Source organism: Phyllostomus hastatus, unplaced genomic scaffold (assembly GCF_019186645.2).
Source record: "Phyllostomus hastatus isolate PE091 unplaced genomic scaffold, TTU_PhHast_1.1 phas_contig_38, whole genome shotgun sequence".
Classification (NCBI taxonomy): Eukaryota; Metazoa; Chordata; class Mammalia; order Chiroptera; family Phyllostomidae; genus Phyllostomus; species Phyllostomus hastatus.
Window position 1 is genome coordinate 13,634,855 of NW_025333869.1, and position 24,919 is coordinate 13,659,773.

General features: G+C 43.7%; 1 protein-coding gene and 1 pseudogene across 1 annotated transcript; both read right to left on the reverse strand.

Annotated features, from left to right (window-relative positions):
* Positions 1–7,116: 7,116 nt before the first annotated feature.
* Positions 7,117–15,159, reverse strand: CUNH10orf99 (chromosome unknown C10orf99 homolog). The gene is made up of 3 exons (XM_045842327.1): positions 14,865–15,159; positions 13,156–13,233; positions 7,117–7,497 (listed from the first exon to the last, which is right to left on the reverse strand). Exons 1-3 carry the CDS (start codon positions 14,932–14,934, stop codon positions 7,415–7,417), a joined length of 231 nt encoding a protein of 76 aa, XP_045698283.1. The 5' UTR covers positions 14,935–15,159; the 3' UTR covers positions 7,117–7,414.
* A 7,035-nt stretch (positions 15,160–22,194) lies between these two features.
* Positions 22,195–22,344, reverse strand: LOC123821250 (annotated as a pseudogene).
* Positions 22,345–24,919: the final 2,575 nt, after the last annotated feature.

Below are 24,919 nucleotides of genomic sequence, written 5' to 3' on the forward strand. Positions count from 1 at the left end.
GGCGCTAAGCGGATGACACGGCTTGGGTCTGCACCACTGAAGCGCTGGCGCGGCCGCCTTAAGAGACCAATTAGTGCACGGAGAGCCGGGGGACTTGCTTCAGCTGCGGGCGGGGCTGGGGGAAGAGGGCAATCCTCTCTCCTGCCACTCCCCCTTTGCTCAGTCTGGATCAGGAGTCAAGGGCCTCCCAGGTACCAGACAGAAGCAATTTGGAGGGGACCAAGTGTCTTTCCCAAGAGTGCCCTGAGTAGGGCACTCTGAAATTGGGTCTTCGCAGAGTCCCCAAATTCCTGTGGGGCTGGGCTCCACTGGAAATTTCTCTTTTAGGAACTTCCTCTGTGACTTTCAGGGAGTTCATGCTCTCTCAGAGCATGAGCATTCCAGACTGTAACCCAGCCTCAAGCTAGAGGGATCCCTCCCTAGAGGAAAAATGAGAGCAGAGGAGAAAAGTGTGGGCCCTGGGGGAAAGCATTTCACTTTGGGACAAATATGTTCCATGGATAGTGTCCCTGAAGGCTATAGGGTGAGATCAAGAGATAAAAAGGAGGACTGTGGCTTGGAGACAGCACGTGGTGGGGGGTTATCAGGGTTGCCTCTGTAGCATCTCAACCTATGCCTGCCCTGCCTCCCAGGCCAGGCCAGCTCTCCTAGAGGGTCCCATCACTAGTCCTATCCACATGTGTGATGGGCAGTAGAGAGGGCCTTCAAGTCTCCACAAAGGTGGGAGGCAGAAGTTTCGAAGTGGCAGGCTGGCCTCCCTCCCCACCCCTTTACCCAGTCAACTCTTGCACTAGCAAGAATTAGGGATCCAAGACAAGGAAAAATGTCAGTAGTCCCAGAGTGTCTGGCAATTTTCATACTCAATTAACCAAAATTCATCTTGTTGGACTCCAGGCTTGGCCTTTTGACTGGAAAGATGCACTTTATTTATTTTTATTTTTTAAATTCAATCTTTATTTTTTTCCAAAAAAATGTACTTTAAATTACACAGACATTTTTGCATCTTTGTGTCACAAAATGTTGGGACAAATCCAAGGCAAGTGTTCCATAAGTCCTATATAGAGATGAGGATTCTAAGGCCTATGCTGGTCTCCCAGTGACTGGAAGCAGGGCCAGAGTTTCCTGGGGCAAATGTCCTGTCAGTGTGCTGAGAGGAGCCAGCACTCTCTTTGTCCTGCCTGCCCATCTCCTCTGGGGTCTCTGACTTTTCTCTCAGTTCACTCAGTCAACAGACTGGCACCAGAAATGGATAGAAAAGGAGTGTCCACACACAGTGTGTGTGTACATGTGTGTGCATGTGTGCTGTCACTCATATTATCTCTTGTAACCAGCACAGCCTATTCTGGTATGATGTCTGCTTTAGAAAGGAAGAAGTTAAAGTACAGAGAGGATAAGTCACTTGCCTGGGCTCACATAACCAGTGAGGGACAGACTCTGGATTCATGTCCAGTTTGGGCTGGTTTCAAAAAAAAATTGAGACTCTTCCCATGGCAGTAGAAGATGACTGGGAAGCCACTGAATTTTCAGCACTAAGCCCCTTGCTCACACCTCCCTTTCTTAGCACTAATTTTGTATTTGTAGTTTATATTATTATTTTTTAAAAGAGATCTCTCTTCTTCAATTGTATAGGTTGACATTTGCTAGAGTGACCAGACATCCTAGTATCCTAGTTTGCCTGGGACTGAGGGGGTTTTCAGGGATGTGAAACTTTCAATGTGAAAACCAGGAAGGTCTGGAATAAAGGTCTGGGATAAAGGTCCCAGCTCCTGGGAGGAGCTGGTCACTTTAGACCAGCCTCTGTCCTCAAAGCATCTGAGAACCTGGGAAAACAGCAGCTCTACATGATAGTCTCATCATGGACCCTGGTCTTGAACTTGCAGTATGGAGGGCTTGGATGGCTTACTTTGTCATAGCCAGGAAGGAAGGACTCATCTGCCATAGCACATGGGGCTTGGCCCTCCCCTGCTGACTCTGGGAAGCCTCAGGCACACTAGTCACTTTGTCTCCCACATGCCCATCACCCTTGCAGAGTGACAGACTCTCTCTTTTCTAGGGTCTCCTCACCCTAGAGGAGTATGGCACCTGGGGTGAAATACCAAATCAAGTCATCTCTAGGTCAGGTGTGACAGCTCTTCCCCAGGTACATTTAGAACAGCTTGTTCAGCTGCCAGGCTGGGCACGTATGTGTTCCAGCTCCATCTGCCAAAATGGCAGCCCAGGCTCTTGTGACCTCTTAGCTCATATTTGATCCACGTGACTGTGCTAACCTACACTGCCTTGCTTATATGCACACACACATTTACACAGATGCCTACAAACACACACAAGCTCTAGTCCCATTTGCAGACTCATTTGTACACACATATGCACATACCTGCATGTGAATCTGCTCACGTCTCCTTACGTAAACACGGACGCCCAACACATGCATGCACACCTGCACCAAGAGAGTTTGGGCAAGGAGCTCTCCAGGCTCCTTCTGGTGCTGAGGATGTGATGAGTAGCAAGTGCTTGCTATTCAGGCTCATCTTCCTAATGATCCTGACTTGGGGTGGGTGGAGGTATGAGCAGGTTACCAGCACCCTGCTCTGCTCCAGCTGTAAGAATGAGACCATCTGGCAGGCTGACCTCTACCCTAGTACCTGGCATCCTGAGCTGATTTGTCCATTTGCTGAGTTCCAACAAAATGACTGCTTATGATAGGGAAATCCTTTCCAGAGAGGCATGTGGTACTGAGTTTGAAGGTATAGGGTCAGGGGATCCCAGTGGGCCTGGATGAACCCTCTCTGGACATGACTGTGAGGCCACACCTATCCCAGCCCAGGTGAGGTCCTGAGGACTGTCCTCTACAGGTCTGGGCCAGGGTGTATTACCTGGCTGTAGGTTAGAAGTGCTTTCTCACAGCAGTGGGCTGAGACTGGAAAGCCCTGGACACCATCTACTTGGTAATGTGGCCTCTCCTTGCCTTCGCTGCATTCAGAACAGATACAGGGTGGCTGCCTCAGTTTCTTTAGACTTGGGGATGGGATCCCTCCTCTATCATCCTAAGGCCCTGCCTGTCCCCTTAACTGAGGGACTTTGCAGGAGTCTAGGGCTGCCACCTATTTCCCAGTTCCCATCTAGCTGGCTCAGACACCTGGTTGCAATGCTGTCTCTTGGTCATTTTAGTATTTTCAAGTGTGGACAGAAATTTCAGTATTGACATTGCTGGGTTTTTACCCTACAATAGTTTCCTTTGCTATCTAAGCCTGCAATGTGGCTGAGCCTGGGTAGGGAATACACCAAAAAATGTCTTTTCCTCCAGAAGCCTTTTGCTGTTGTTGTTGTTGTTGTTGTTGTTCTGGCATGCTCTGCCCCCAAGCAGAACTGGTTCCTACTTGGGACATTGACAGGGCCCTTGAAAGATGTTAGTGCTCTACTTTGCATCTCCCCAGAGTTCTGTGAACCATTTAGTTTGCTTCAGTATTAGCACAGGGTCCGTCACAGTAGGTCCTTAATGTGTAGTTTTTGAGTGAATGAATGAATGATTTAAATAAATTAAGGAATGAGTGAAAAGGCACCTGACAGTCAGTCTTGGTACCTGGTCATAGTCAACAGCTGACTTTCTGCAGTCTTTGACATGTTCCTTCTCCAATCATTCATAAATTGACAGACTGGAGTAGCCAAGCCAATTTCATGAATTGAAATGCCAGGAGATAGAAATGGCTGAGTGAAAGTCAACAGTGAGTGGTGGAGACTACCGAACAAGGGTAAGTGTTCAGAGCCAAAGCATATTTAAATGTTGAATTGAACAAACAGAATGGTTTCCAGTCTGACATCTTACAGTTTGATATCTCCCACCCTCTGGTTCACACTTAGCAAATCCAAAGAGGAGTTTGAAAGATTACTTTTTTAAAATATGTTTATTGATTTTAGGGAGAGGAAAGAAGAAAGAAAGAAACATTGATGTGAAAGAGAAACATCAAAGTGAAAGAGAGACATCAATTGGCTACCTCCCATATGTGTCCTGACTGGGGATTGAACCCACAACCCAGGTATGTGCCCTGATCGGGAATCAAACCTCCAGCTTTCTGATGCATGGCATGATGCTCCAACCAAGTGAGCCACAATGACCAGGGAAAATTTGACAGATTAAACATTAAATGAGCAAAGGACCTTTTCTAGGGAGCTGTTGATAACAAGTCTGTCAGTTGCCTCTAAAGCTGTTCACATGTCACTGGGCTGCTAGTAAATGGGCAAGGACCAGTCACTGTCTAGGAGACCAAACTAAAGCCCTGGACACATTCACATCCTAGAAATTTTATGATGTTTTCAAGGCAGGGAAAATTGACTGCAGAGTGAATGAGGGTAGTCATGTGTAGGTTCCTGCATGAACATTAACCAGCCAGGACATGGCCTCTGCAGGGCTCCAAGAAGTGTTTACCCTAAACAGTTTGCTCAGAGATAAGCTCAGAGATGATCAGCAGAGTGAGTGGGTAAAGGACTGTAAAGTGTATGTGGTGCCCAACAGGATGCTTTAAAATAGCTAGGGATGAAATTGGTCTAGGAGGACCCCACCTTAAACAGGGGTGTTGAGGGGGAGAGACCTGCGTAGTTAGTTTGGTGGAAGCAGATCGGTAATTTCAGAGTCAGGCATTTCTCATTTTCTCATTTAGTCTCCCAGCAGCCCTCTGTGAAAGGTGGTCTCAGTCTCATTTTACAAATGGGGAACCTGAGGTTCTGAGAGGTCATCTGACCTCCCTGATGTCACACAGTAAGCACATGATAGAGCCATCATTTGAAGCCAACTCAGTCTGTGAAGCTTGCAGCTGTCAACATATAGGTGTCCCACACATTCAGGGAGTGTGGGTCCCCTTTAGTTGCCATGAAGACTGCATATTTCTCTAATGACACTACTGTAACCTGCAAACATCTAGATTCTTCATGGAATCAATTAGGGCAACAGAATTCCAGTTTTCTAACTAAAAGTCACCTACAGATGTTTGGGATTTCCTTATAATCTCATAGAGTGCCCAATAACCTTGACTAGCCTTATGCACAAGATTGCCACTCTAGACTCAATCTACCCTTCAAGGGCAAAGTTCTTCCACCAAGATTAAAAACTCAAGTGGCAAGTTCTGGCAGTGGCATCCCACAGGCGACAGAGGAAAAGAATGTTCCTGGCATTTGGCCTCTAGCTCTGCACAGGCACCTCTATTTGCTTGGGAATCAGTTTCAGACTCTCCGCCACTTCTCGGAGGAAGGACAGATGAGGCAGGCCAGGCAGGCAGGGGTTGGGTCCTTGTCTCCCTTTCACGCCTCCCACACTTGGTCTGGGCTGCTCTAAGGGACTCATGTCCCTTGAAGGCCCCTCTGAGTCACTGCCCATTTCATCTGGGGATGGTCTTTTTAGGGCACCATATCCCAAAGGACAGTGGCTCAGAGCTGTGAACACTGCATTCCTGCCCCTCTTCCTTTTCCCACAGGCCAGGCCGTGTCTTCCCTTTATTTGTGTACATTAAATGTCTGACCTTCCCTACTGTACCTCTCAAAGAAGCTGAGGCTTCTGGGACTTGTGCTTCCTGAGCATACAGAGGGACTTGGTTCAGTGGCCGGGGACATAGCCTTTGAATTTTTCCTCCTGGTTGACTCTTGAGTACAAGTGTATAATTTTGTGTGAGATTTTTTCTTTACCTCTTTTTTGGGGGTGGGAGGTAGGGATAGGTGAAAAGTAGAGGAAAAGGGTGAGGGACAAGGATCTGGAAGGGCCAACCCTCTTGCATTGCTGGAAGGTGAGGGGTTCACATTGCCAAGGGAATTCTAAGTGGAAGTCCTACACAGCAAAGGAATGGTCACTGTGGACTTGTCCACATAGCTCACATAGCTGCCAAGTCTGCAAGGCTATTCAGAAACCCTTCTATTCCTGTCCTCTCTACCTTGCCCATTGCCCTGCCTTAGTTCTAGCACATTCTATTTCCTTCTAATAGCTCTCCATACCTATATTCTCTCCTGCTTACAAACATCCCTGGCTCTTCATCATCCTCCCGATAAACTTCAAATATCTGATTGCATTCTTCGTTCTCCCATGGCCCCAGATTGAATCCCCTGCTTCCCTTTTGTCTCTTGATCTTGCTGTCCAGTTGCTAAATTTTCCTGAAATACTCAAGTTTTCCTGCCTGACTCTTGCTGCACCTCTACTTCATTATACCCCACCCCACACACCCCTTCTCCAGCTGAAAGTCTTCCATAACTCAGGTCAAGCTCATCTTCCCAGCTCATCTTCCCACTCCCTGTCTCACGCCCAGCCCCCTTACCTCAGTGCTTACCACTTCATGGAGCCATGATTGCTTCTCAGCCCTCAAAACCTTATTTGTTCATCCCTGAGCCTCAGAATCTCCCACAGTTTGACGATTACCTACCCCAGGAAGGAATGAGTGAGCGTTTGAGTGAGTGAGCGAGCCTATGAATGATGCTTCTGAAAGGAAGTGAAAGGTCTGGCCTATCTATGACAAGGAAGGACTTCTGGCCACCCTGGGATCATGTTCCTGAACCCTGTATTAGAGAACCTCTGTCCCTCAGGCTTGTGCTTGCTGGGGCTGTCAGTCTCAGATGTGGCTGTGGGGATGATGCACGGAGGAGCTTCTCACCTTGCTGGGAGAATCAGATTAGAAGGGGGCTTCATAGAGAGATAAGCCTCTTAGACCTGGGCCATCTGTCCCCTTTGAGCTGCAGTTCTGAAGCTCTGCATTCACTGTGGGCATAAACGTTCCCCACAGTGTGGGGGCAGGGAGGCAGGAACTTCCCTGAACTAAGCCCTGTATGATCCAGAGCTTTGCTTGTGGGCACTGCACATTCATCTACGAGGTGGAGCCTCCTGTCAACCTTATGAAGAAGCCCTGTGCTCCTTATTGCCCAGAAAAGGGAAACCCTGGTTAGGACTGGGATTTGAATACTGGGGTGTAGGATGAAGACCCTTGCTATTGTCACTATTTCTCATGCTCCCTTCTCATAGTTAGATGTGCTGCAATGAAGGGGTGGCCTGCTGGGGAAGCTTGGGGATGGGTTTCCTTTAGCAGGAAGCTATGGCTCAGGTTCTATCACGGACTTTCTCAAACAAGGATGTGCCATGCATTTTGGTTACTTATTTACTTAACATTTATTTGTATGACCTTTCTAGCAGATTCTCATAAGAAAGATAGAAAGGGATTCATTCAGGGGCCATGGGATACAAATGGTTGGAGGCTAGATGTATCTAGAACAACTAGGCCTCTGCAGTGCTGGTCAGCTTCTCTGGGTTGCCTCTTATCCTGCACTCCAGCAGGCTCAGAGCCCCTGAATTTATAGCTGCCGTGTGTCAGTGGTGGAATCTTGACTACCAGCACTAGAGGGGCCAGGTGGGGATGGAGGCCAGAAACTGAGCCTTGTTTTGGAAACACTACACCTGTGGGAGTGCCCCAGGTACTACCCAAATGCTGGACTTGGGCTTGAACTTGCATGGTTTGCAGATCCCACGGTGTCCTGGGAAGGAACAACAAGCAGGCAAAGAGGCAGGCAGCATCAGTGATGGAAAGAAGGGAAAACACAATTAAGATTCATTTCTAGACACAAAGATTAAAAAAAAATCAAAGGACAAATCAGATTCTACCCTCCTTTCTGGAAGATCAAAATGTGACTTTCGTGACAAACATAACCAGTCCAAGCTGCCTGAGTCTCATCTGGGAGAAATCTGATTTATTAGCAGAAGATGGAGAGAAGGTGGTTTATCTTTTCAGTTGGCTGTGTCAAGAACAGAGTCCATTGAAGCTGAGGGTCTGGGGGGCCTGTTTCTGATGGGCTGGGTAGAAGGGTCTGCCCACATGTATTTGCAGACCCTTGGACCCATCTAGCTATCTCTTTCCAGACAGCACTCTCAAGCAATATGTGTGGCAAAGTTACATTTGCATGTATTGATAAACTAATCCCACTTATGGGAGGAATAATCAACAAAAAAGAAAAAATGCATAGACTGAGTTTTCCTTCATAGTTTTGTTTTCAAACTGGAAAAAATTTCTGGAAACAATCTGAATATCTTAAAGTTAAAAAATGGTTAATTAATAAAGGTATTCCACGATGATGAAAATATTTAATAGTGACAAAGTACTATATGGACTGTTGCAACATAAAGAAAAAAATTATGATGTAATGTTAATTTTAAAAATTAAAAAATGATGTACAATAAACATAAAACCAGGCAAATATTTTACATGAAAAACAAAGGAAATATGAATGAGAGAATTATTAAGTTATGGTAATGAGTTTATTCTTTTTTTCCTCCTTCTGCTTCCAGATTATTACTGTATGCAAGGCAGTGTGATAGTTAAAAACATAGACAAATACCACAAAATTTCACTCATATGTGGAATCTAATGAACAAACTGAACTAACAAGCAAAATAGAGACAGGCTCAGAGATAGAGAGCAGGATGACAGCTATGGGGAGTGAGGAGTTTAGGGGGCAGAGGGATTAAACAAAAAGGTTAAAAGGACCCATGGACATGGACAGCAGTGTGATGGTAGCAAGAGGTGAAGGGGGCATAAGGAGGCTAAATGGCAATGAAAAATGTAATAAAAAAGAAAATGCTAAAAATAAATAAATGAATAAATAATTTCATGGTAAAAGAGAAAAATAAATTATATGAATGAATTAAAAAATAAAAGAACATACAATCTGGAGCCAGATCATTTGGTAGAGCCAGCTTTACCACTTACTAGCTGTATGACCTTCAACAAGTTACTTAACCTCTCTATGCTTTGGCTCCTCATCTGTAAAAATGGGCATAGTAATAGTATTCAACTCTTAGGATTATTATGAGAACTAAATGATTTAGCATATGTGTTACATAGTAACTGCTATATAACCACTAGCTATATAAAAATACATCATAGATACATATGGATACATCAATATCATAGTTCATCCATAGCTCCATATCTTAATTATAAATAAGTACTAATATTGCTACAGTTTTTGTTCTATATTTTTAATAATATATTTTATTGATTATACTATTAGAGTTGTCCCATTTTTTCTCCCTTTTATTGCCATCCACCCTGCATGCCCCCCACCACCAGCATTCCCCTCCACCTTAGTTCATGTCCATGGGTCATACATATAAATTCCTTGACTTCTCCATTTCCTATACTATTCTTAACCTTCCTCTGTCTTTTTTGTACCTACCATTTATGCTTCTTATTCCCTGTACCTTTTTCCCCATTCTCCCTTTTCCCTCCATGTGATAACCCTCCATGTGATCTCCATTTCTGTGATTCTGTTCCTGTTCTAATTGTTTGCTTAATTTGTTTTTGTTTTTAGGTTCAATTGTTGATAGTTGTGAGTTTGTTGTCATTTTACTGTTCGTATTTTTGATCATCTTCTTTTTCTTAGATAAGTCCCTTTAACATTTCATATAATAAGGGCTTGGTGATGATGAACTCCTTTAACTTGACCTTATCCTGGAAGTACTTCATCTGCCCTTCCATTCTAAATGATAGCTTTGCTGGATAGAGGAATCTTGGATATAGGTCCTTGCCTTTCATGACTTCAAATACTTTTTTCCAGTCCCTTCTTACCTGCAAGGTTTCTTTTGAGAAATCAGCTGATAGTCTTATGGGAACTCCTTTGTAGATAAAGGTGTCTTTTTCTCTCACTGCTTTTAAGATTCTTGCCTTAACTTTAATCTTGGGTAGTGTAATCATGATGTGCCTTGGTGTGTGCTTCCTTGCATCCAGCTTCTTTGGGACTCTCTGAGCTTCTTGGTTTTCCTGGAATTCTATTTCCTTTGTCAGATTAGGGAAGTTCTCCTTCATTATTTTTTCAAATAGGTTTTCAATTTCTTGGTCTTCCTCTTCTCCTTCTGGCACCCCTATGATTCAGATGTTGGAATGTTTAAAGTTGTCCAGAGGTTTCTAAGCTGCTCCTCATTTTTTAAATCTCTTGTTTCTTCATTCTGTACTGGTTGAATGTTTATTTCTTCCTTGTGCTCCAAATTGTTGATTTGAGTCCTGGTTTCCTTCCCTTCACTGTTGTTTCCCCTTACATTTCCTTTATTTCACTTTGCACAGCCTTCACTTCTTCTTTTTTGTGACCATACTCAACCATTTCTGTTTTGAACTGTGCATCTGATATGTTGGCTATCTCTTCATCTCTTAGTTGTATTTTTTCTGGAGCTTTGATCTGTTCTTTCATTAGGGCCGTATTTTTTTTTGTCTCCACACACCCATTATGTAGTAAGGGACAGAACCTTAGGTATTCGCCAGGCGGGGCAACCCACATCACTGCATTGTGGTGCTATATGTCGGGGAGGAGTCTGAGAGGGAACAATGCCTCTTGCTCAGCTCTCAGGTGGCTTTCAGTCACTTCCCCCCTACCCACAAGCAAATTAGGCCCTTCTGGTGCTGATTCTTGGGTGGGTGGGTTTGTGTATATTCTAGGATCATGTGGGTCTGTCCAACCAACTGTTCTGTGAGTCTGGGAGTTTCCCATGCTGCCACAATCCCCATTGGTTTGTACAGACAGAGGTTTTGAGGTTTTCTTTTCCAGAGCTGGAACCCTGGGTTGTGAGGTCTTTCTTGCTCCCTAGTTGTTCCTCCCAGTTTATCTGCACACAAATGTGGGACCATCCAGTCCACCACCCACTGCCTCACCCACCGTGGTCCTCCAGCCACCACATTGCTGTGAGTCCTCTCTGCTCCAGCTGCCCATCTCTGCCCCTCCTACAGGTCTGGATCAATATTTCTTTTTTAACTCCTTGGTTGTCGGACTTCCATATAGTTCAACTTTCTGTCAGTACTGGTTTTTTTTTGTTTTGTTTTGTTTTTAATTTTGTTGTTTTCCTTCTTTTGGTTGTGTGAGGAGGCCAAGTCTATCTTCCTACACCTCCATCTTGGCTGGCAGGAAAGACACTTTAGATTGAGTGGTTGATGTCCAGCATGTGTGTCACAGATGCTGTGGAAAAGATATTCCAATCAAGATGGTGCTTTCTTTCCTGGAAGTCTATGGTCCCCTGAGGCATGTGCATGTCCCTGAGTTGATAGCACCAGCTGTGATACACACATGCTGGCTATCAATTACTCCTCAATCTAAAGTGTCTTTTCTGAGCATTGTTTTACATGTAAGTGCTGTGCTAGGTCTATAGGGGCAGTGGGGAGTGGCAGGCACAGGACTCTAGGTCAGTTCAATGAAACCATCTTCAAAAACCAGCATGCTGAGTGGCCAATTGCTGACTTTACATGCTCTCTATTGAGGAGGCAGTTTGTTGTAGTGGAAGAGGTAGGTATACTTGGTTCCTGGCTGTGCCTGAGTCTTTCCGAGCTTCAGTTTCCCAGTGTGTAAAGTGGTGACAATGCTTCCCCAGGGTGGTTCCAAGGATTTAAATGAGGTTGCATGATAAGGACCCAATATAAATGTTTGTTTTGCTCTTTTTGTTCTAAGTTGTTTGCAAATTTCTGCAATGGAATTTGAAAAATATTTACCCTAAAAGAACTCCAAATCCAACATTAGAGCTATGCATGTAGATCAGGGTTGTCACACTCATTTTCACTAGGGGACACATCAGCCTTGTGGTTGCCTTTAAAGGGCCAAATGTAATTTTAGGACTGTATAAATGTAATTACTCCTTAACTGTTAAAGAGTTGAAATTACATTTGGCTCTTTGAAGGCAACCTCGATGCTAATGTGGCCCCAGGTGAAAATGAGTTTGACACTCTTGATCTAGATGATTCTAAAATACTGTGCAACTAACTAAATGCCTGCCCTTGTACTTGCATGGTGCATAAGGAGTTAATCTGGCTCTTTCCTATGAACTGTGTATGTGCCTGTGCACACAGCCTTAACTTTGCTTTTCCTTACTGGTTCTGAGCAAGTTCACCCTGGTTGGTGGTTGGGTACAGGGGAGAGTTTGAGCACACCCTGCTGTCCACCTAGGGATGGACTCCTCTCTTGCCTAGATTTTTGTCTTATTTCATGAAAACATTCCTCCTCTGCTAGGCTAGGGCCTCTGGCGGGAGCAGAGTTGCAGGCAGCCAGTCAGTGCGCACAATCTCCACCTTGCCTGGGCAAGTGCCTCACGCTCAAGTTCAGAGTGTGAGATCTGGTTATTTTTACCCTGCTCCAGCTGCATGTGATGCCTGCTGGTTTGGAAGAAGGTGCTGTCACTTTGTCCAGAGAAGTGGCCTATGGCTGAGGCATGCAGTCTGCCTCCAGTTTTCTCCTTCACACCCACTCCCCCTGTTTACACAGGTTTCTTGGCAGCTGGGAGGGGTGTGGGAGCTCCAGTTCTGGTCAGGGCCCCAGAGAACCAGCAGGGCTGGGGCCTTCTCATATCCTTGAGAGGAGGCCTTAGGCTGCAAAGAACGGGGGCAGGAGCCCTGGGTTTGTGTTGGACCTGGCTGGCCCTCAGCTCTGCAGCTTTCTCTCGAGGATTATGCTTATGCCAGGCTTTAGGACCCTCTTATCAAAGGCCAACAAAGGTCCAGCACTCCTACCCTCACCCTCTGGGCAGCTGTCATGTTAGTCTACCCCTGGCCTAGAACCCCAGTGCTGGGAGTTGGGTGCCCATAGCCCCTCCCTGGATCCTGCCTCCCTTACTACCCACTGACCCCCGCCCCCCAGACCTTGTGAGAGAGGGTGGTGCTGCTCTGCCAAACCCCACCCTGGCATGGAGGTCAGCTCTGATGCCTGCCTGTACCTCTGGGACTATCTGGCCCTCTGAGCCTCACCTCCCCTATGTGCCAGCTACCTCATGTGCCAGCTACTTCATGTGCCTGCTCATATGACTGGCCCTGCCTTAGTTTATAGCTTCCATGAGCACTTCCCCCTGTTTTCCATTCCTCCCTCCTGCACATCTCAGGCCCCTATGCCTGCTGCTTCTTGGCTTGTACCCTAATCCTCCACCCTCTTTGTTCCCTGTCTCCTGATTGCATCCTGTTCTTTCTTTTGACAGAACATGTTCAGTTCAAAATGATTAATTTGTTGACTTTGATGGAGGTGGAGATGATCAATTTTCCCCGCTAGACTAGAAGCTCCATGAGGCTAGATGTTATCTGCGTATGGCCACTCCATAGCAGCGTCTGGTGCCAGAGATGGGTAGGGTTGACCATGGCCTCCTCAGAACTCCACATGCATAGGTGCATTGCTTACCTTTCTGGGTCCCCAGAACTGGGGAGCAGCAGGGCTTGCCTTTCAAGGGCTTGGCAGGATGCCTAGGATGCTTCTTTCCTGAGGATGGACACAGAGGGGGCAGAGACCCTTTCTTAGCATGTGTGGGGACACCATGAGGTTGGTCTGTAGGAATGACTTGTGTGAGCTTCAGCTCTCAAACTTGGGTTCAGAAATATTTACTCATGAAAACTCTGGAGGGGCTAGGCTATGGGAGGGCCCAGGTTAAAGAAGAACCTTGAGGTGATTTATTTTTCAGAAATAAGAAAGTCAATGTGGAGACATATTCTGCCCCCAAAACATGTCTTTCTTGTGCTCTTGTCTGAGAAACAGTTCACTCAAAAGTGTCTTTGCCTTTTGATGCAGTGATTCTCCCCTTGGCAATCTAGCCTAAAAAAACTGCCCTAAATACAGAAAACACCTTATGTACACATATGCCTTTGCCACATAGTGAAAAGTTGTAATTTTATCATAGGACATTCACTTGATGGCAAGTTATACCTAAAATGTATTAGTTAAATAGCACCACTTTGGAGAATCTTCCAGAGATACTCCTAAATGGATGGGAACCTTTATGGAGAAAGATATTCATCTTTGTTGAATGGTCATTAAGGTAACATCAGCAACTTGTAACATGTCTGAAATGGAGGTCTGAGATGCATTGCTATGGACTGCATTTATGAGGAATTCTAATCACTATTTTCCATGTCATATATGCAGCCATGTTCTTTGCAGAAACTTTAGAAAACAAATACTTCCTATAATCTTATTGTTCAGAGATAATTGCTATTGACATTTTGTTGTAAATATTTCCAGAATTCTAATCATTAAGTATTTTTGGTCATTATGATAATACAGTGATCAATAAAAAAGATACAACATAGAACATACAGAGATTTATCAATTACAAAAATGCTTACATGCAATACTTAAAAGAAAAAAACAAAATGCTGAACATGGCTATCCTTGTGTCATGAAATGACTGATGTTTTCACCCCTACATATATTTTTTTATCTCCAACTCCAATAAATGTTAAAATAACCAAAACTGCTAAAACAGGGATAAAAGTAGGCAGTTTCTAGAGGGCTGGCAAGAGAAAAAGATAAAAATACTCAGCTATCTGGTCAAAAAAGGCAAGAGAGATAAATATTCATATCCATAGTACAGGACTATCTCCCCCACTTTTAAACACACAGAGACATGCCCCCACAACATGTACTTTCATCCCTTCTGCCACAGGTGTCTATTGTGTATGAGTATGGGTGATGTTCAGGCTCAGATAGTCTACTCATTAATTTATTCATTCACTCAACACAAATTTACTGTGCTCCAAGCATGATACAAGACAGCAAAGTGGCTGTGGAATTTCTAGCTAGGTAGGACTTAGGTACGCAAAGCAATCTAGCTGGGAGGTTGTGTGTTTGCATGGTAAGCACACTGCTCTTACTTAGCTTGTATGTGCATTTGGGCAAGTTGGGGCTGTGGATGGAGACTGTGGGGCTGAAAGTTCCCAAGCCACCCTTGCTGCTCCCACTGTGGGTGAAGTGTTACATAGATTCAAGAGGAAGAGCCCGTCTTTCAGGCCCAGGATTGCCTGCCAGGGGCTTGCCCTCCAACATTTCCTGATTCCAACTTTCCCAGACACTGGAAGCCACACTCAGGGCCCAGCACACCCTGGGGACAGACCTACCTTCTGCGGAGAAGATGCAGAAGCAGAGAAGCAAGACGCAGAGCAGACTGGAGACGACTAGAAACCTCATGGTGGGCGGCTGGATCTCACGTCCTGGGGAAGAAGCTGTGCCACAGAAGCCCTCCCTTGAGGACACCCAGACCTTTACAGAGTGACTGGGAGAAGTGTTTCCAGATGGGCAGGGCAGTAACAACCTTGGAATTCTCACAGAGGGTAGAGTTAGCCCCTCCCAGGAGGAAAAAACCAGCTTTTCGAGAAGTTGAGAGCATTTAGTGAACTGTAAACAGAGCTGTAAAGGCCCCAGCCTTGGGAGCTTCCAGTGCTCACCTCAGTGGTTAGGGCAGGAAACTCTTCCCGGGGAAGAGCCACTTCCCAGGGTTGAACGTTAACTTTTAGTGTCAGTAATAATTCCATCATATACAGATCTTCCTGTTCATTCCTTAGATGGGGCAGGAGGAGGGCCATAAAACTCTTTACAAAGCCTCTGGGAAGTCTTGAGCAATGAGTGAAATGAAGAGAACAGAAGGCAGAGAATCACACAGCCTGGGTTTGTGTCCTTGCTCTGCTACAAGCACTATGAACTTGAACTTGCCATCGAATGTCTGTGAATCTGTTTCCTATCTGTGAACTGGGCACAGTGCTGCCTTTCTCACAAGTTTCAATGAGAAGATGAGAAGCTATCTGCAATGAGCCAGCAGCTCCTATGGCTATTAAGGGAGGTGGGGCTGCAGCTGGACCTTGATGTGTATTTAAGATGAAATAAAAGGGACTTCAGGTACAGAATCAGCCTGAAAAAAGATATGGAGAAAAAGAACATCCTACAAGGACAAGCATGGGGAAGAGTCTGGCAATGGGTTCAGGAGGCTCAGCTGTCACCTACTTGCCAGACGCATACCATGGACTAGGCTGTGTGCTTAGGCCCCAGGGACATGAAAGACACTGTGTCTGGCTTTGGGCCTTTTGCTAGTGGAGGTAGCCATGCAGAATCACAGAATTTGCATTTTTCTTGTAATATCATGTCCTTCTGTTCTTTGCCTTAATGTGTGCTCTTCTAGCTAAAGACAGGCTCTGTTCCAAGCCTCCAAGGGCATGTGGGAAGACGGTGGAATATGTGGTTCACCTTTTCAGGATCTCCCTGATTCCCAGCAGCTCATCAGACACTCCTTGCTGCCCAAGACTGGCCAATAGTACCCTTCACTGGCCCTCCTCTGTTGTTGGAGATTAGAGAAACAATTCAGACAACATTCCCAGACAACTTGGTGTGCAAATCAGGGACAGGGGGATATCTGACAGACAGCCTGTATGCTTTTGTGTGTTTATAAAAACTTTAAAACCATTCCAAAGAAACTTGTTGGAGCTGCTGGGCTTAATGACTGAATGTCACGCTATGTTAGTCACCCACCCAACCCCATTCCCTTTCCAAGCTGTGTTCTAAATCTTGATAGCTGTGCTGAGTGGGCATGGCCACAACAGAGGGTGTGGTCAAGAAGGCCAGTGGAGCCAGAGGAGGGCGGGGTTGAGGGGGAATGGGTTCTCCCAGAAACAAATCCAGAGTTGATGCCCAGGAAAGACTGGTGGGGAGAGGGGTGCCACTGTTGAAAGGAAGAGGGTGTGACATGTCTTGGCTGTTTTTGCTGAGTGTATGGACCTATAGAGCCAAGTTTCCTAAGGGGGCTTCCTGAGGTTATATCTGTGGTTCATATAAAGAACTATTACCACTATTTTATTTTTCTTTATCTGGGTAGTTTGGGGTGCCACCACCAAGTTCTCTGCGTGATAGCATACTTTTGGCTGCTACTCACCCATTACCTGTTGTAACAGGTACTCTTTGCATTGGCATGATTCTTTTTGCTTTTGGCAAACCATCATCAGAGGAGAAAAGAACAACCTACCTGGAAGAGGGGGTAGGAATTGGGTCCTATCTTAAAAGTTGAACTCTGCTTTTGCAATGGTATAGAAATCAGGAAACTCTCTGGCTAGTGATGAGAGATATTGGTCTGCATCCACTAAGCCAGGACTTGTGTAATTTTGTAGGGCCCCTCAGCCACAGAGTCCAAAATAGCTGTCAGATTTTCAACATAGCTTTTTGTCTCCACAGAACACAGCCATAAGAGCACTGAACAGCTCAGAGGAGGAACTGGCTATTTCAGTGTCTCTGATCCTTATGCAATTGTAGACCATTCTCAGATATACAGATGTTCCTGGGACTGTATGTTTGACAGGAAGGATAGATTCAGATGTCAGAATTCCACCTGCTTTTTATGCTAAGTGTAATAAGCCAGAGGGTGAAAGACAAATACCATACAATCTCACTTCTCAGTGGTACCTAATCAACAGAACAAACAAGCGAGCAAAATATAACCAGACAGTGAAATAAACTGACAGTAACCAGAGGGCAGGGGGAAGGGAAATAACAGAGGAAAGAAAGAAAAGGGTGGTCAAGGAATACGTATAAAGGACCCATGGACAAAGTCATGGGGAGTAGGATTGAGAGTGAGAGGTGGGGGTGGGTGGGACGGGAGACAGTGGTGGTGGGAAATGGAGACAACTGTGCTTTAACAATTAAAAAAAAAACAAACAAAAAAGAATTCCACCTGCTTTTAAATGTTTATAACAAAATTACTGAAGCAATCTCTGCCTGCACTGATTTAGTAACACAGGGTATAAAGTGCAAGTTCTACTCAAAATCTCACTCTCCAATCCCTGTTCACAGATTTTCACCTGCTTTTTTTTAACACTTCAAAGATAGCTGTTAGCATCTCATTTTTAAAAAGGAAGAAACACCCCTGGCTGTTTAGAATATTTGGAATCTCATGTTGAGCTCAGAGAGGTGAAAATGAGAAGGATTTTTTTACAGGAACACCTGTTAGTTTTAAACATATGCAGTTTGGGTACCCAAATAATCAAGTTTGAGGCTTTGAGTAATTTCCAAAGATGATTTGGACATGTGGCAGCCTTCCTGAGAAGAGTCTCCAGAGGCACACCTAACACACGGGAATTTACAGGAAAAAAAAAATTTCAAGTCGTATTTGTGATTTCTAAGGTCAATTAGGAAAACGCCTGAAGCATCCCCACCCTTTACGGTTAGAGCATTTTTGGCCCCAGTCTCTCCCTTCACTCTGGGCCAACACACTCTTCTTCTAAGGGTATTTTATGGATCCTGTGATTGTTCAGAAATGACTCTCCTTCATTTGCTTAGCATTTACAGATCAATTTATAATAGAAAGAAGGGTCAGACTCTGATGATTACTACAGTAATCCTTCAATTCTTTTCTCATTGAATTCTTCCCCAACCTCAGAAACACAGGCATTTAATTTTCATCTTGCAATAAGGGAAAGTCAACTTTCCTTCACTTCACAAAAAACATTACGGCCACTTCTCACTTAGAACCAGGTCTGTCCAGCTCCAAAGCCAAGGTTCTTTCCTGACACTGGTTCCATGAGAGCTCATGAGATTGAAAATAACCTACATTAATGTTTAGTTTACACACCACCCCCAAACTGTACAAAAACCCGATAGCTTCCTCTATTTTTTAGTTAATCTGAACTTCCTCATAAGTCTCCAATCTGCCTCTGCTTGTCCTGCTGCTGGGGTCAAGGCTGGTAAATACCAGGTATGTCCCTCCCACCCCCACCGTTGCTGGCCCCCTTGGATTTTAATGATGCTATATACCCCCAGTCTCCACTGTTACTCATGTCTCTCTGCCCCCTGGTGGGGGCTGTCTACACACAGTCATGACTGTGGGCTACCTGCCTCACCATGGTGACTGCCAGGACTGTGGAATCCTCCAAGGGTTATGCTAGGATGTCACCTTCTCTTCTATGACACAAAGGCAACCTGAAGAAACTAGAAAGTACTGTCTTTTCTAGCCTGTGTCCATTCCATGTTGGTGCTAGAGATCTGTGAAGCCACCACCTCTGACTCCTTTGGCTTTCTGCTCTCTCTGGAGTTTCTGGCTTTTTGCTCCCATATCACACCACCCCCATGGTTTTAGCCTGGAGTCCAGGAATCAGGATTGTGTTCTTTGATTTGTCTCCCTACCTCCTCATACTTTGTGAAAGCACAGGCTCAAGTCACATGATCCAGCCTCTAACCAGGGCTCTCCCACATTTTAACTGTGTGGACCTAGAGAAGGTGCTCAACCTCCCTGTTCCTCATTAAAACAGTAGCTGAAGCTGGAGATGGACAGATCCTTTTGATCAGTGTAACGCTAAAGTGTCCTGCAATCTGAAGATAACTTTCTATTACATTAAGTGGCTAATTCCTGAAAGTGGGGTGCATAGCTTTCCATCTTTTCAACAGCAACCTGTCTCCAAAAAATAAGTCTCCCACTTGTGTTCAAGAATATATGGTGTTTCTATAAGGTGGAACAGTGACTGTGTTTTCTTGCCACAATTCAGGGCAAGAAAAAAAAAATACTAAAACTCAGGTCTGAATGACTAACACCACCAGATCCATTCACAAATGTGGAATTTGAGGAAAGGTGGGAGGACCAGTAGAGCAAGTCCAAGAGACCTGGGGAGAAAGGAGGGGAATGCCTGCACCAGTCTGCATTCCCACCAACAGTGCACTAGGGTTCCCTTTCCTCTGCATTCTCTCCAACATTTGTTTGTTGATTTGTTTATGTTGGTCATTCTGACTGGTGTGAGGTGGTATCTCATTGTGGTTTTAATTTGCATCTCTCTGATGGCTAGTGATGCTGAGCATCTTTTCATATGTCTCTGCGCCCTCTGTATGTCCTCCTTGGAGAAGTGTCTGTTCAAGTCTTTTGCCCATTTTATAATTGGGTTTTTTGTCTTCCTGGAGTGAAGTCGTGTGAGTTCTTTATATATTTTGGAGATCAAGCCCTTGTCTGAGGTGTCATTGGCAAATATATTTTCCCATATGGTTGGCTTTCTTTTCATGGGATTATACCCTAAGAGCCCTGAAACACCAATCCAAAAGAACCTATGCACCCCAAAGTTCATAGCAGCACAATTTACAATAGCCAAGTGCTGGGAGCAACCTAAGTGACCATCAGCAAATGAGTGGATCAAAAAAACTATGGTACATTTACACAATGAAATTCTACACAGCAGAGAGAAAGAAGGAGCTTATACCCTTTGCAACAGCATGGATGGAACTGGAGAGCATTATGCTAAGTGAAATAAGCCAGGCGATGAGGGATAAATACCATATGATCTCACCTTTAACTGGAACCTAATCAACAAAAGAAAAAAGCAAACAAAATATAACCAGAGTCATTGAAATTAAGAACAATCTAACAATAGCCAGAGGGGAGGGGGAGGGGACAGTGGAAAGAAGGGCTTCCAGGAACTACTATAAAGGACATATGGACAAAACCAAGGGGGAGGGTGGAAACAAGGGAGGGAGGTCGGTTTGGAGAGGGTGGGGGAGAGGGGTGGGGAGAAAATACGGACAACTGTAATTGAACATCAATAAAATAATTTAAATTAAAAAAAAGGGAGGGGGAATGCCAAAATTTGCTGCTTTTGCCCGCCCTCAGAGCTGGAGTTTGTCAGCTTCTGCTCTATGACTTGCAGGTCTGACAGCAGGCTTCCCGGAAAAGAGGTGTCACCTTTCTTATCATCACCCTCACACCTAGCACCACCAGGACAGGGTGGATGTGTGAGAAACAGCGAGAGCTCTACAGTCCTGGGGGAAATGTCAACAACCCTGGTGGCAATACAGACACAGCATGAGAGGCTATTAGGACCTTGAAGGCTTTGGGTCCAGCTCCACTCAGAGATAAGATGTGCCAAAAGGCTACACAGGGTAGAAAGAAGTTCTGCTTTTCTGGGTCTTTCAATAAGTTCCCAAAACTGAAAAGTGTGTTTCAATGTATGTACTTTCCTTTGTAAAAAGTTACTTAGGGGAAGCTATAATATACTGAAAAAGATACCAAACATGTCATTTTCCTACCAAATGCCTATTTTTTTCTGCCACTCAGAATTAACAACAGTGAAGATCTTGTCATAATTTCTCCAACTTCTTTTTAAGTGAATCTTCTACTTACAGTCAGATCACACTAAACCACTCATGCTCTCAGCTTCCACTGGTCTTCCTGTCTGACCAATCCTCATGAAGTACATAACTGGGTGGGGCTAGACTTGTACTTTCTTTTGAAGATTCCCTCTGAATCATCAGTAAAAACTGCTACTGGCAATTACCAAAAGATTATACTTCAGATACCTGTTTTTATAGGACAATGAACTATTGGGAAATTATGGAAACAAATTCCTGGAAAACACCGTATTTTTTCAGTTCTGAAATGCCACTGATGCTAAGATATGCTATTTAGTTTTGAAAAAAAAATCATGAAATTGAACAAACATTTCAGAAATAAAGTCTGATGGGGGATCTTGGCATTGAGGCAACATGACTAATGAGTAAATGGAACTAAGACATGTATAACACCCTTGCAATTAGATCACCATATAAACCTAATTTCACCAAGCTGAGCTACTATGTAAAACCACACTGGGGCACATAGGTGAGCAGTGCACATGCAACAGGCACACGAAAGGCTAATTTGGGGTAATGACAGCCAGCTGACACCATACAAGGCCCCAGGTAGCTTTTACAAAGTGCTCAGTGGATTGTTTTAAATGTTTGTTTTTAGATTTCTGTGCCCAGTTGTGAGAATGTCAATTTGGCCCTGCCAGAAAATATCAATTCTAGGTATAACCACAGGGACTCCTGAAGGTGAAGAGAGAGGCCCCTAAGGACAATTGATATCCCACTAGGTAAAGACCCAATACAAATGAGCCAGGCAGAATGGAGTGCTGAGGCTGAGAAGAGATTGTACTGGATCTGCCCTCATGCTAACTGGCCAGCAGCCCTATGATATACTGGCCAGAATGGTTCACATTTTCCCTTCTCAAACTTTAGATTTCTGGTACTTTTGCTTCTGGTACAAAATGCTCCTTTTGTTGTTTTCAAGTGTTATCATGTTATTACTAAGGGAATTTCCTCCATCTTCCTGAACTGCTACACCAGAGACAAAGTCCTCAAGGTCACAGCTTTCAAATCTCTGCCCTGAAAAAATGGCTTCCATTTTGAGTGCTACCTATATAAACTGAGCACATTTAGAGTCCATCTTACTAATTACACTGACCTTTAAACAATGGCTTGATTTGTAGCTCCAAGTAGGAGTTTCTGGTACTCTATATAAAAAAATAGGATTGGGGGAATAAAACATGATTATTGTTTATCTGAGGTCAATTACCATTGGACTGAGGTCAATTCCTTTGGATAAACACTAAAATTCTAATGTTGTAGATATGTTCACCAGAATCTCAACCTATTTATTTTTTCTTCTTTTTTTTTCCATGTTCCCCCATTCACAATACAGACCAGGCAGAGGGCCTGGTCTGAGGTGTATGTATATGGGGTGGGTTTGCTGACTCCTCTTCAACTTGCCTATTTAATTTGTACAGTGCTTTTGATTCTCAGATAGAATTTCAGCCCTATGAGATTTATCATGAACCTCCCAGCATGATGAGTTAGGAGGATCTCTCAATTCTACCACTTTATTCTTCCCAGCCACAGGACTCAATCTTGTGCAGGTTGAATTTGTGGGCTTTAGTTTACTCCTTTGCAAAATGGGGATAGCAGTACCTAGCTCAGAGGAATGTTATCATTTGTGCGAAGGAATCAGCACACAACATAAAAAAATTCAATTGTTAGCTACTAACCAGCTTATCTGGATACTTATCCCACCCTATCAAAATGCTACAAATGTTGGGTGTCATTTAGTTTCAGAAACTTTTAATGTGGGCACATTTTATCCAGATGAACAATTTTAAGGGAAATGTGTGTCTACCATTTTAGAGCATAGAAGACAGCCAACTTTTTAAAGTGCTCTAACCACAGACCATAAACCCGCTGGCTCCAAGGGAATTTCTTGCTTCTTACCATTTTCTCCATGTATCCCTACTCTTCCTGTGTGTGGAATGGCGTTTTTTTTTTAATGTGCTATAACTACTACATTTACTTGAAGACTTCCTCCTGGGACATTTTGGACACGTTACTTTGTTCACTTCTCTTACTGAACTCAACACAATGAACTGTGGCTGTGTTTATATAGGGATGCTATTCTTTAAAAGGCAATTTTTATTCATCATTGTCTCCCCTGGGTCCAGCTGGCACTGTACCTACCTGATATATTCAATGTTTTCTGATTGAATGTTCACTAGATAATACTGTGAATAAACCAAAAACACCTTTAGTTTTGTGTGTTATTATTTTTAACCACATCTTAGTTATCCTCTAAATGCTTCAGATGATGAGTACAAAAATGAGAAACATGTTTTTTTTTTTTGGCTAAAAACCATCAATTTGCTAGTATACACTCTTCCCTGTGGGCGATATGAGAAAAATAAATCCCAGTGGGATGTCAAAGGAGCCAAGGACCTAATGAAAAACCTGGACTTACAAAAAATTGTATTTATTCTTATATGTTTAAACTTCAGTCACCTTCAAAGTACTCTCCATTTGATGCAATACACCTATCCAGGCATTTTTTCCCCCCAGTTCAGAAGTTTTTGAACTTGTCTATTTTGATGCCTTTTGGTGCTTCTGCTGTTTTTTGTTTTACCTCTTCCACATTGGCAAAACATTTCCCTTTGAGGACTTTTTTCATCCAGAAAAAAAAAATAGTCACTCAGGTGAGACTGGGTGAATAGGGAGGGTGGGGTGCTTGTACATCATCCATCATGAAATGTGAAAACATGTTGAAAAAGTCTCCAAAAAAAATTCACTGAAGCTGAACACAGCCTCTCACTACAATGCCAGCTGGTACACTGATACAGGTAGGTGGGTTCCTAAAATACTCAGTGGGTGAAGCCAGTAATACAAGGGCCCCACCCCTCATATACCTCACGTTTTATATTTAAAAGTCTTCATTGTCTTAGCAAAATCAGAAGTTAAAATACTAAGCCATTAAATTTTTAAAAAATCCTTGATTTTCTAGATAAGTTTCTACTGATACCCATTGTTGAAATTATACCATTGTTTTCTGTGTGATACAATCCAAACATAAAGGTAGAAACTTTGGGATCCAGAATGTGACTAAAGACAGAAGGATCTTTAAGATTTCACATTAAGCCCTGGCTGGTATGGCTCAGTGGACTGAATGCCGGCCTATGATCCAATAGGTCACTAGTTTGATTTCAGGTCAGGGCATGTGCTCTGGGTTGTGGGCCAGGTTCCCAGCTGGTAGTGTGTGAGAGGCAACTGATCTATATATCTCTTGCACATAGATGTTTCTCTCCCTGTCTTTCTCCCTTCCTTCCCTTCTCTCTAAAATCAATACATACATACATACATACATAAAAAAATCTTTTAAGCAAACAAAAACGATTTTACTTTAAGATCACACTGACACTTTATAGGAACTAAAGTAGGGAAAAAATAGAAGCTTGGCACCTAGATTTTTCTTAGGGAACCCCCGCCCCCAAAACAAACTAGCAACAGCAGCTAAACTTACAAGTGCCATCATATTTCACCTTCAGGTAGATTCTACTACCATCCTCATTTTATAGATGAGGAAATGGGCATAGAGAAGCTAAGTAATGCCTAGGTCACATAAGAAATAAGTAGGAGAGCTGTGATATAAAAAAAAGCAATATGGCTCTAAGTACTGTGATAATAATCACACTGTACTATATACACTATATTGGTAAGAGAGTAAGTTGCTTTCTTGAACAAACCCACTATTCAAATAGTATGTATATGGTTCAGCTGGAAAAATTACAGACCAATCACCATCTGGCTGGAATCTTTATTATTTCAAACATAAGCATCCTATGTGACTCATGGTCATTAGAATAGTTATTTCTGTATTACTATAATAAATGCTTGTCAAAACACCAATCATCTCAATAATCATATATACTTCATTAAGAACTTTCAAAATAGCTCTTATCAAAAAACTTACAAATGTTACAAGGGAATTAAGTAACAGTCTATGTAGGAGAGAAGGTAAATTCTGCTAGGGGACATGCTAATGAAGTATTCTGCCCATTACATTTTTGACTAATATAGTCCATAA